This window comes from Doryrhamphus excisus, chromosome 16, assembly GCF_030265055.1.
Source record: "Doryrhamphus excisus isolate RoL2022-K1 chromosome 16, RoL_Dexc_1.0, whole genome shotgun sequence".
In the NCBI taxonomy this organism is placed as follows: domain Eukaryota; kingdom Metazoa; phylum Chordata; class Actinopteri; order Syngnathiformes; family Syngnathidae; genus Doryrhamphus; species Doryrhamphus excisus.
This window is the reverse complement of record NC_080481.1, coordinates 13,626,797-13,639,344: the sequence shown is the minus strand read 5'-3', so window position 1 is coordinate 13,639,344 and position 12,548 is coordinate 13,626,797. Positions and strand designations below refer to the sequence as shown.

The 12,548-nt window shown below is 41.4% G+C and overlaps 1 protein-coding gene across 4 annotated transcripts in view; it reads right to left on the bottom strand.

Annotated features, from left to right (window-relative positions):
* The window catches only part of LOC131104131 (adenylate cyclase type 6-like), a 40,411-nt gene extending 28,445 nt beyond the window's left edge, over window positions 1–11,966 (bottom strand). The window contains exons 1-4 of one of the 4 annotated variants that reach the window (XM_058050962.1): window positions 11,770–11,966; window positions 11,572–11,625; window positions 6,549–6,807; window positions 5,520–6,468 (exon numbers count right to left, since the gene is read on the bottom strand). In XM_058050962.1, the coding sequence (XP_057906945.1) occupies window positions 5,520–6,468; window positions 6,549–6,568 (969 nt within the window). In that variant the 5' untranslated portion in view covers window positions 6,569–6,807; window positions 11,572–11,625; window positions 11,770–11,966. The other 3 variants (XM_058050963.1, XM_058050960.1, XM_058050961.1) reach the window with 3 other exon arrangements.
* Window positions 11,967–12,548: the final 582 nt, after the last annotated feature.

Below are 12,548 nucleotides of genomic sequence, written 5' to 3'. Positions count from 1 at the left end.
TCCGCTTAAGTGTGAAACTACAGTAAACCTCGGATATATCGGATTCAATTGTTCCCACTGGTTTTGTCCGATATAAGCGAAATCCGTTATATGCGTATACCGAAAAATGTACGTTTTATGCATATATCGGATTTATATCCGGTATATGCGTAAATTGAATTGTATCCGTTATAAAAAGGCACTTCCTTGACTATGTTTCCAATGTACCTGCAAACGCTGCAAACGCTGCAAATGACGTCGTATAGCGGCCTGTCACGATTCGGCGAATCAGAGCGCCATGATGCAGCCATCCGATATATGCGAGGGAAATTTAATGGAAATGCATTGGAACGGGACTGGAGATTTTGTCCGAAATAGGCGAAATCCATTATAAAAAATCCGATATATGCAATGAATTTTTATTGGAAATGCATTACAGAAAAATTGGTTCTTTTTTATCTGTCCGTTGTGAGCGAATTTCCGATATATCCGAGTCCGATATATCCGAGGTTTACTGTACTTTAGTTAGCCCAATTTCTGATCACGTGATTGGACCAGAATATCACCATAGAAAATGACTAATTAAAATGACCTTCCATTTTCAGTTGCTTTTTCCATAGAATGATTTGTAGTCCTAGTATCTAGTAATGATTTAGTAAAGCTCAACTTATGCTGATTATGACGCTAAAAATGCATGTCATTCATGCACACTCACTCCATACTACATTCCTGCACTGCATAAATACAAGTCAAAAGAAAACTTAATGAATGTGATTGCTCCTCCCACAAGCTGATGAATGACAGCCAGTGAACGACGTCTCACTCATGACGGTGTACTTGTCGTTAGCAAATGGCACATGGCACATTATCCTCGCTCTCTCCATCCCCCCAGTGACTGGCAACGCTTGTTTGTAATACTGCTCATCAAAAGAAAAAAGAAAAAAAAATAGTAATATGATAATAGTACCTAGCATACACACATACACATACACACCCTCCCCACAGCGAAAAACCAGGCATGTTTGAACTACTGCAGTATAGGACACCACAAAAAATGACAGCGTGACAGACAACGTGTGTGATGAAGGAATTATGACACTGTTCAATTTTGACACAGAAGACTTTTTTGACTTTATTTACCAAGAGGCGTTGATTCAATTGTGACACAAGGATCAGCACTTGGCCCTCTTTTGTTCAATATTTACATGCTGCCGCTCAGCGACATCATTCACAAACATAAGATTAGCCGTCACTGTTATGCCGACAACATAAAGCTAACTGACCCATGTGACTGCTCTAATCCTGAGGTGTGTCTCTTTGCTATTAAACAATGTTTGTCCTCTAACTTTTAACTCTTAAAAATTTACAAAACTGAGATATTGATTATTGGCCCAGCATGACTCCTCATGAGGACGCGTAAATTCGACGATATTTCTCCAGTACTAGCCTAGCTAGTACAATGGCTTCCAGTTCATTTGAGATGCAACTTGAAATGTTCTGTTACTTGCCTACAAAACGGAGCACACTTCTGTGACAGTATTTTTTTTTTAAATGCACCCTTCTTGTAAAATCCAAAGACATTATAAACTGAAAGTCTTGAAAAAAAAAAAAAACGAGCTAACCTGCTAATATTTACATTCATGCTCGTCTTCAGGCATGGAAATCCTTTCACAAGCAGTACAGGTTCTTACGTTATGTAAAAGATACCCTGTATTATTAAGAAAAAAATCATATAGTTGTAGTACAAAAATGTATTTAAAAAAAAAGTAAATTTTTACCACAATTGTTTCCACATAAAGACACAAGAGTACGGAAAATTAGTACCTCTAAGTACGGGTATCAAAAGAGCGATAAATCAAACCTCAATATTGCGAAGGACAGCTATATATATACCTTTGTATGCTATAATTATAGATTTTTTCAGAACATGCACATCATCATCGGGTATTGTGAAATGCTCTTTCCATTAAAGTGGTCTTGCATGCGAGCAAAATAGCATGCTTCCCTAAGCTAAGCTAACCCTAAGCTAACCCTGCTAGCTTCCATTCACGATAACAGCATTTGAGTCATCTTATGTATCAAAGTCTGCGGCACGGTGGTCTAGTGGTTAGCACGCAGACCTCACAGCTAGCAGACCAGGGTTCAATTCCTCCCTCGGCCATCTCTGTGTGGAGTTTGCATGTTTTCTCTGGGTATTCCGATTTCCTCCCATATTCCAAAAACATGCTAGGTTAATTGGCGACTCCAAATTGTCCATAGGTATGAATGTGAGTGTGAATGGTTGTTTGTCTATATGTGCCCTGTGATTGGCTGGCGACCAGTCCAGGGTGTACCCCGCCTCTCGCCCAAAGACAGCTGGGATAGGCTCCAGCACCCCCGCGACCCTCGTGAGGAACAGCAGTACAAAATGAATGAATGTTTTGGAAATCCAAGGAAATTGTGGATTAGGTGCAGATTCTGGAAGCTCTACAAAAAGCTAAAAGTAAAGTAATTTTCTTATAATTGGAAGACTATAACGGTATACCGGTATATAAAAAAATATCACCCAGCTCCATAATGAGTCACTAATAAACCTTTCTAGCTCACATTTTTGGAATCTACAACAAGCAGAAATGAGGATCCACTCTTTATCGTTATCAGCACCCATCAATACCAACAGAAACCCAGTGGGGTTAATGAGTTATTGGAGAAAGAGGAAATACTTGCACACAAGGGAGAAGCCATGATTAATGATGCTGTAAAGTGTGCTTCGTAGAGCACAAGCGACCTTCGGAAATACACACAGCATCACTGGGACACAGTTATCTCACAGCATTCATTCTCTTAAAGACGGCAAACATTGTCAGAGCGGGTGATGGATTGCACTATGGTATATTGTGTACTTGATGGTAAAGAGTACAGAGTTCCCATGAACCCACTCCATAAGAAATACTTTGCTACATTTAATGACTGCAAAAAAGTTACACAGTCTGTCTTATTTTCGCTCCTAATAAAGGGTCAGAAAGGCCGATCAGCAGATCAGAATGAGAGTTAGCGACCACAGTGTGCACCCCTCGTCCTCACCACCTTGGCCCCACCCGGCGGGGGAAAAAAGCACAAAGCGTCTCTTGTGTGTCAGCACAGAGACCAGAGTGATCCTGGGTTATATCATGGGTACTGTCCCAAGTGTCGCACAGCGCACACACTGACAAGCACAGAGCCATCCAGCCGAGGCTGACCTTCAGCGAGCCCCCGGGTCCTTGGCATGACGCACAAACAACACACTGTATGACAAGAGCCGCACAGCCGCACAACATGTCCGCGTGGGCAGATGTGATGTGGTGACAAAAATATGAAACGTTACCACAATGTCTTTTCACATGATATTATCTCACCATAAGTATAAAAAGACACATTTTAAATGTAATCAGATATAATTTGTCATGAATTAATATTTACGTCATCACTTCCTTTTCGGTTCGGAGTTAGCATTCAACTAGAATGCTTCATTTGAGAATTAGGGTTAGGGTTACACCCTGTGATTGCTGGTGACCAGTCCAGGGTGTACCCAGCCTCTCGCCCAAAGACAGCTGGGATAGGTTCCAGCAACCCTCGTGAGTATAAGCGGTAAAAAATGAATGAATGAATGATTCTACTGTTACCACCCCAACCCACGAAAAAACAGTACTTTACCGATTAAAACTGACAGTAAATATCCTCTTTCTTGCATAATTTCTGAGAAAATGTTCATTCCTGTACTTATCTCATAAGTACAGCTCATTGTTATGATTTAACTGCGTACAACTTTACTGTTCTCCTTCCCCCCAAATGCTCTCAACAATCATTTTTAAGCCAAAACACACACACACAGAATCCCACTGTACTCCACCCTCCTGACATCAAACAACACACAGAATTTAGTGACTCTCTGCTGGACATAGTGGAGCACATAAGAGACAAAAAGTAAGATATTTCTCACTATATGAAGGCTGTTTCTCATTGCTCTGAAGTGTTAGCCAAAGTCTCAAATGTCATATAATAAGTCCAAAACAAACTATTAATGTTTCTTTGCTTTTTTTTAAAAAAAAAAAAAAGTACAATAAAATATAAGATATGTGATAGGATGGTTATCAATAAGTAAGGACATTTGACTACATGGGGCTACACAGTGGTCTAGTGGTTAGCGCGCAGACCCTCACAGCTAGCAGACCAGGGTTCAATTCCACCCTCGGCCATCTCTGTGTAGAGTTTGCATGTTCTCCCCGTGCATGCGTGGGTTTTCTCCGGGTACTCCGGTTTCCTCCCACATTCCAAAAACATGCTAGGTTAATTGGCGACTCCAAATTGTCCATAGGTATGAATGTGAGTGTGAATGGTTGTTTGTCTATATGTGCCCTGTGATTGGTCCTCTTGCACGAAGACAGCTGGGATAGGCTCCAGCAACCCCTGCGAGCCTCGTGAGGAAATTAAAACAGACCATTTTAGAAATTTAAAGAAATACAACTGGGATAGGTACAGGTAATGGAAGATCTAAAAGGCTTTCTGTATGGGTTATTGTGTGTTTTGTAAGTCAATATAAATTAGCATAGTGGGGGAAAAGAGCGGGGGTAAAAAGTGGCCTAATTTCACCTTTTTGGAAACATGGAAATTAAAATACACTGCGAGGATGTGGAGGGAACCAATGACCAATGAGTTTCTTCCTTGTATCTGATCAGGAAATACAGCTGGGATAGGTACAAATACTGGAAGATCTAAAAGGCTTGAATGAGATGAATGAGATTATTATCGCATGTGAGAAAGTAAGTACAGTAACAACCTGTGTTGTGCGGGTCAGAGGCGTCAGATGAGACAAAAACAAAATAGCCGATGAACTTCACAGCACATCACAGACAGAAATTTTAAAAAGTTAAAAAAGCTAGTAGGCGGCACGGTGGTCTAGTGGTTAGCGTGCAGACATCTTACCACTTCCACACGGATAGGGAAGATAACTATTAACAGTTATTTAATCTTTAACATGAACATTAATCAAATGTAATACTTTTTTCTGGGTACCATGATACCATACAGGCGGCACGGCGGTCTAGTGGTTAGCGCGCAGACCTCACAGCTAGGAGAGCAGGGTTCAATTCCACCCTCGGCCATCTCTGTGTGGAGTTTGCATGTTCTCCCCGTGCATGCGTGGGTTTTCTCCGGGTACTCCGGTTTCCTCCCACATTCCAAAAACATGCTAGGTTAATTAGCAACTCCAAATTGTCCATAGGTATGAATGTGAGTGTGAATGGTTGTTTGTCTATATGTGCCCTGTGATTAGCTGGCGACCAGTCCAGGGTGTACCCCGCCTCTCGCCGGAAGACAGCTGGGATAGGCTCCAGCACCCCCGCGACCCTCGTGACGAAAAGCGGTAAAAAATGAATGAATGAATGAAAAAAGCTAATAAAACTAAAATAAAGCAAACAGAAACCTTTCTCAATACAGAACCATCAACTTATTTTCCATCCTGTTTACATTCCGTTCAATTGTGTTGAGTAAAGCATGCGACGTAACGAGACAGCTTCTCTTACCTGTTTCCAAAAGAACTTGTCCTCCTGGTTGAGTTGCCAGGTGGTGACCACGTGTATAATGGACAACACGGCTCCGCTTAACACCGCCGCTCTCATCCTCACAGGTAGGAGGGTGTAGATGATGTATATGAAAAACACGGACCACCAGATGCCCTCCGAAGCGCTCCGGGGTGCCACCATGAGCACCCCGAAAACTTGGACTGACAGCAAGACACCAATGACCAAGTAGCTGACCATCCACATGTAGTCCTGATGGAAGCCGTTGCGGTTGCACACCACCATAAGAGCCATGAAGAGCGCCATCGCCACCGACAAGGTGGACGAGTAGGCCACATGAGGGGGGGCGTGGACACAGTGGAAGGTCAGCATGATGCCGCACACAATCACAAGCACCCCCATCAGCATGGTCAAAGAGCTCTGGTTGAGCCTGAAGAAGTACCGCTGGTATAGGCGCTCCAGTTTGCGGGACTGGAACTTTTTCGATTGGAATACCCGCACCACCCTGAGCCAGCAGTCGGCAGCCGTCACCACACCGGCGCCATTGGCGCTGTCGTCTCCCGTGTCGCCGCCACTTCCACCGTTACAGCCACCTTTCCTGGCTTTCAATTCGCCATCCTCAAAGTCCAAGTCCACGGATTTCAGCCCCACGCCTTCCCGGTGGCAGTGAGGCCCGCCCCTTTTGCCGTAGTGGTCCTCTTGCCATCCGCAACGAGCGCCAAAGTTGCTTCCGCTTCCCATGGCGCCTGGCACCCCTCCACGGTGGTGCTGATGATGGAGGGGGGCTCCAGAGGGGGGCTCCATAGCATCTGGGTCCCGCAGACAGCTCATGTAACGTGGGTTACACAGAGATGAGCCTCCCCTCCGTTTGGACTTTTTGCCATTGCGCTCCCCCCACGCAGTCTTTCGGTCATCCACTCTGGCAACTAGGAAACCACTGAACCAGGACATTCTGTATGAACACAAGCACACGGGTAAAAAAAAAAAAAATACATACAAAATGTCGTCATTGCGTCTTATTTCTGCATTTACCTGTTGGGGTTCTGGTACATGTCCCCGCCCTTTCCCTTGAAGCCGGCTCACTCATTTATCTCCCTGGACACAGTGTTGAAGAAGCGAGGGGTTTCTGGTATAGCCGCACCTTAGGGCCGCACGCCGTGGGTGATTGGTCGGAGTTAAACTGTTTACCACAAAGCTCCAGATGTCTGCGCCAGAATCAGGGGTCAAAGTGTAAAGGTCTTGAAAGGACCGGTCTCTGCTGTCAGGCCTGTCTCCGTAGGTTTCGCTGGCTCTAAATGAGAAAGTCACATAGACAGGAAAAGTTGCTCAAACACTAATGATCTAATGAAATGTCCTCTATTATGAAAAATTGATATTTTAATCATGTTATGAGATGTATCGTCATCATTTTCTGCTCCACAATGATGACACAGAAGATGTGCGCATTACCACACATAGTAAGTCGGTGAGTAACTCTTTGTCGCAAATGAGATATGGCAACCGGATCGGCCTGATCTGATGGCGGAAGGCGATATTATCCGATCTTTAAAAATACAGAAGATTGGCCGCCGATCCTGAAGCTCAGATCAGGACATCTCGAATTTTTACAAAATATTAAAAGTTGAGTAATAAATACAGATAATGCCAATATACAAACAGGACTCAAGATTAACATCACAGTACAATGGAACCTCGGTTAGCATCCACCTTGGTTTGCGTGTTTTAGTTAAGGTTGAACATTTACACCACAATTTTGACTTGTTGCATACTTTCTCCAGGTAGCCTATAATATGGCCCATGTTGTGTTGTGTTATGTTATTAATAAACTGTGTGAGTCCAGCTGTGAACTGGAATCTAACAAAATGGCAACCGGAACAGGAAGTTACATTAACCGTCTGTGATGTAATCAGTGGTTGACTGTCAAAAGGCAGTATTTTTTTTATCTGATTTTTAATAAAGTAATAAAAAAGTCATATAAAATATGCTTTCTGACTGATTTTTTTCCAGTAATGACCCATATTTCCAAAATTCATATTCCTTTACATTAACTTTTATGTAGTTATCATTGTTGTAGTGCTTTGAATAATTTACCACAAAGAGATAACTGCGATTAAATGTGATTAATTTGGAGATAAGTGTGGACAAAATGCAATTAATGATTAATTTTTTTTGCATGTATAACTATCATTGTAAAACTACAAAAACAGAAGTTTCCTTTAACAGCAGGGAGTATTTTTTTTTACTGATTTTTAATAAAGTAATTTAAAAAATATACTTTCTGACAGTATTTTCCAATAATAACCCATATTTCCAAAATTGATATTCCTTTACATAAAATGTTATGTAGTTATCACTGTTGTTGTGCATTGAATAATTTACCACAAAGAGATTTCCCCTACTTGTTATAGATAACTGCGATTAAATGTGATTAATTTGGAGGTAAGTGTGAACAAAATGCAATTAATGATTTTTTTTTTTTGCATGTACAACTATCATTGTAAAACTACAAAAACAGAAGTTTCCTTTAACAGCAGACAGTATTTTTTTCTGATTTTTAATAAAGTAATAAAAAAGTAATAAAAAATATGCTTTCTGACAGATATTTTTCCAATAATGACCCATATTTCCAAAATTGATATTCCTTTACATAAAATGTTATGTAGTTATCATTGTTGTTATGCATTGAATACATTACCACAAAGAGATTTCCCCTACTTGTTATAGATAACTGCAATTAAATGTGATTAATTTGGAGGTAAGTGTGGACAAAATGCGATTAATGATGAGTTTTTTTTACATGTACAACTATCATTGTAAAACTACAAAAACGTGTTTTGTGTTAACATTTTTGGCTTTCTAGAATGAATTAATTGGTTTTACATTATTTCTTATCAGAAAAATGTATTTGAGTCAGACCTTTTGAAATGAATTAATAACGCGAACAAAGCTTCCACTGTAGTCGGATAATATTCACCATGGAAAAGCTCCATTTGTGGGCCTGGAAGCACATCCTTAAAAATCACAACCACTTCCAGTATCTCGATACTGCCCTGTGACTGAGAACAGGGTTTCTATCAATGTCATGGTGACCCAGGATCACCTTCTTTTTAGCCAGCACACCCCTTATATTGTATTTTTTATTTGTTTCTTAAAAAGTGTGTATGTTTACCATCAATATTTACCACAGTGGCTTCAAAGTTCTGTTCTTCCCAAACTTTGTTGAAACATGACCATTTCATGTATAATGCGTTAAGTGGTATCTATATGTCTATGCTGTATATATCTGTATAGACATAAGTCCTTACAGTTGTGGGACTCTATTAACATTGTATACAATATGAAATGTGTTACATAAACACTGGTGAGTTAGCCACTATTTCAGTCATGCATGCTTTCAGTGTTTTCCTCTAAATCAAAACAGTCGCCATGTTTATTCGAGCTCTTAAATATAAAGACAGCATGGGCCTACACTTGAACTTCTGATTTAATATTATATAAATATCACCTTTGCCTTTTTTTTTTTTACCTTCTGCTTAAGGATTTCCCTCAATGAACTGAACCCCCCACCACCAACTGTAAGCAAGAAAACAGACCAACCACAGACACTAGCTATTTAGACAATAACGGACTATAAGTCCCACTTTTTTTCACAGGTTGGCTGTTCCTGCAACTTATACTCCTGAGCGACTTATAAATGAGAAAACTGTTTATGTTGCATAAACACTGGACACCTTTTCTGTTCATGTTTATTTTTTGTGTAGCTGAATAAGCATTGTGTTAGCATATCTTACACCTATTCAGCCTGTTCTTTATTCTTTTATTGTTAGAACTTGCCTTCCAAGAGGACGTAATGTCTGTTTTGGTCAAGTAGTTTGGAAAATAAATTACCCGCAAAAAAATGAAACTTATACTCCAGTGCGACTTTCATTCATTTTCTACCACTTTTTCCTCACGAGGGTCGCGGGGGGTGCTGGAGCCTATCCCAGCTCTCTTCGGGCGAGAGGCGAGGTACACCCTGGACTGGTCGCCAGCCAATCACAGGGCACATATAGACAAACAACCATTCACACTCACATTCATACCTATGGACAATTTGGAGTCGCTAATTAACCTAGCATGTTTTTGGAATGTGGGAGGAAACCGGAGTACCCGGAGAAAACCCACGCATGCACGGGGAGAACATGCAAACTCCACACAGAGATAGCCGAGGGTGGAATTGAACCCTGGTCTCCTAGCTGTGAGGTTTGCGCGCTAACCGCTAGACCACAGTGCCGCCTGTATGGTATCATGTACCCAGAAAAAATTATTACGTTTGATTAATGTTCATGTTAAAGGTTAAATAACTGTTAATAGTTATCCTCCCTATCCGTGTGGAAGTGGTAAGTTTTTGTCTATTTAAGTTTAAAGGAAATAACTTGAAGGCTACCGTTTAGGTCGCTCGCTCTCTAGTTTGCGAGTTAGCATGTGTCTCAAGACCCTGCAGTTGCGCAATATGTTGTAAATAAAAAGAGTATAAATGTGACTATAGTCGTGTTTTGTCATGTCTACAGGGCTCTAATAATGCTTTGTTCATTTTAATCTGAAAAGAAATAATTTGTCTACCCACCAACTATATGTGGTTTCTTAAGTTTTTATTATTTGCCGTTTTATTGTTATTAATATATTTATTTGTTTATTACTGATTGATTGATTTTCTTTATTCTTGATTTGTTTGTTTATTTTTCATCTTATTTTGTGTAGAAAAATAAAAAGTAAGATATTTGAGAACAGTGGAATGTTTTATCAGAGCTTTTATTGTAGAAAATCGGAACCAAAGCAATTTTTTTTAATTTTTTTGTTTTTAATAAATGCGTTTTTGGGTTTTTTTTTTTTTGAAAACCTGATGCGGCCCAGTCTCACCCAGACCCTAGCTCCAGTGGCCCCCAAGTAAATTGAGTTTGAGACCCCTGATTTAGACTGTATTCTATTCTATTCTATTCTAGTCAACCCATTCATCTATTCAATGTAAACACAGCATCTATACCATAGCCTAGACCGCCTAGCTTTCCTCCTAAAGTGATCATCTGCCTCAGCACCTGGTTCCAGATGATCCTACCAGGCCTGCAGCAGACCTCCAACCTCACCAGGGAAACCAAAATAGCATTTCCTTCCATATCTTCTCTGACACGTCCAAGCTCCCTTCTTCTTCCTCATCCTCTCTGTAGGTAAATCGACCAAATTCAAGGAGACCCCCCCCCCCCTTTATCCTCCCAAACACACACACACAAGAACCCCTCCTCCCTACCACTTCACCGGCTTCGTCCCTCTTCTCTCCTGTACAAGGTCGACCAGCGTGGTCCCACTTGCTGTGTTACCGGTGCTGCTGCTGCTGTTGCGGTTCCGTGTATGTCGTGGAAGAGAAGGGAGGGTGTGTGTATGTGTGTGTGTGTGTGACTATTCCTACAGGGGCCATTTTAACCGGACAGCCCCTAACACTGGCGCTTAAAACCCCCAGCAAAAACAAAGTCATTTATCAATACTTTAAAAAAAATATCCGTGTGTTATAATAATCCGGGGAAATTAAGAATACACTTAGGTTTTAATGATAAAATGCGGATGGTGTGAAATGAAGAGGAGAGAGGACCACGCACAGGCCGTGTGTGCGGGACCGCATTCAAACAGCGTAGGCTTCTTGTTACGTAACAGCCTTGGCCTATGTGACTACCAACAGCGGGGACAGTTCGTCCAATGGACCGGTGGACACACACACACACAGCCGTTCACCTTATCCGATTCCAATTGCTTATCATCTCCGCGTATATATATATTTATATATATTTATTGACATTATTAGTGGTGTGCATTCCTAAGCATCAGTCAGGTGAAGCAATTCACCGGTAGGACTTACGTTGACGTATGTGTTAGTAAAACACATGCTTTGCTGAGTGTTATTAATATCAACTGTAGCGTAGCTTCTAACGTATGAGCAAATATACATATATATGTATATATATATGGTGTATATATGTTGCTGTTAGCCTCCAGTGGAAGACATGCACCGGCCATTCTCCTTTACCACCAAGCAGCAGCAGCAGCAGCAACAGCAGCAGCAGAATCAGAATGGCGGCCTCTAGCAAAAAAGACGCCAGCTATGTCATTCAACTCCGCTTTGACACATAGCAAACATCTTCATAGACGTGTACCAGGAGGACATGTATTATATATACAGTATGTCAGCGTGGACTCCACTTGAGAAAAGACGGGGCGGACTCACCGTGATCATCTCCTCCAACACACCAACCGCAGCGAAATCCGTCCGTGTGAGCCGTCCGTCCAGGGTGGAGGAGCATTGGTGAGCTAGCCTGTCCAAGGATGGTCACTAAGAATTTGTCACCCTGTGACTCTCCTCCTGTAGTCTTCTTGCTCCACTCCCGTGCTTCTCCTCCTCCTCCCCCCCCCTGACCCTCTCCGGCTCCAAGCACCCGCCGTCAAAATGCGGGAAGACAACAAATGGCACACTTCCGGGTGTGGATTTCAAAATAAAACTCGGTACGGCCAGCTGTCGCATCAATGTCAGTAATGACGGGAAACATGTAGCCTACCAGGGAGCGTACTAAAACGAATTACTGTATGATTCCAATCTTTTTTAAAAAAAATTAATGAAAAATTAATGTCCAGGGGTCAAACATACTTGTGGGTACAGCCAAAATGGCTTCTTATTGGAGGGCAGCGGGGTGTGCCGGGACTGCTGGTGGGTGCACTTAAGGGCCAGGGGGGTCGGTGCCAGGGGTGTCCGATGTTCCCACTCTTCTTTTTGTTGTTGTTTTGTCTTATGTATGATTCTGTGATTATATGTGTGGAAAAAAACACTTATTGAATTGGTAACTGCTCTGGCGTGGAGAAGGATTTAATAAGCTTTGTTTCTTCCTGCTCCTTTTCAGACATGTGTAGTAATGAGGTGTTGTGTATGTATGTAGTATGTGTGTATATATGTATATATATATATATATATATATATATATATATATATATATATATATATATATATATATA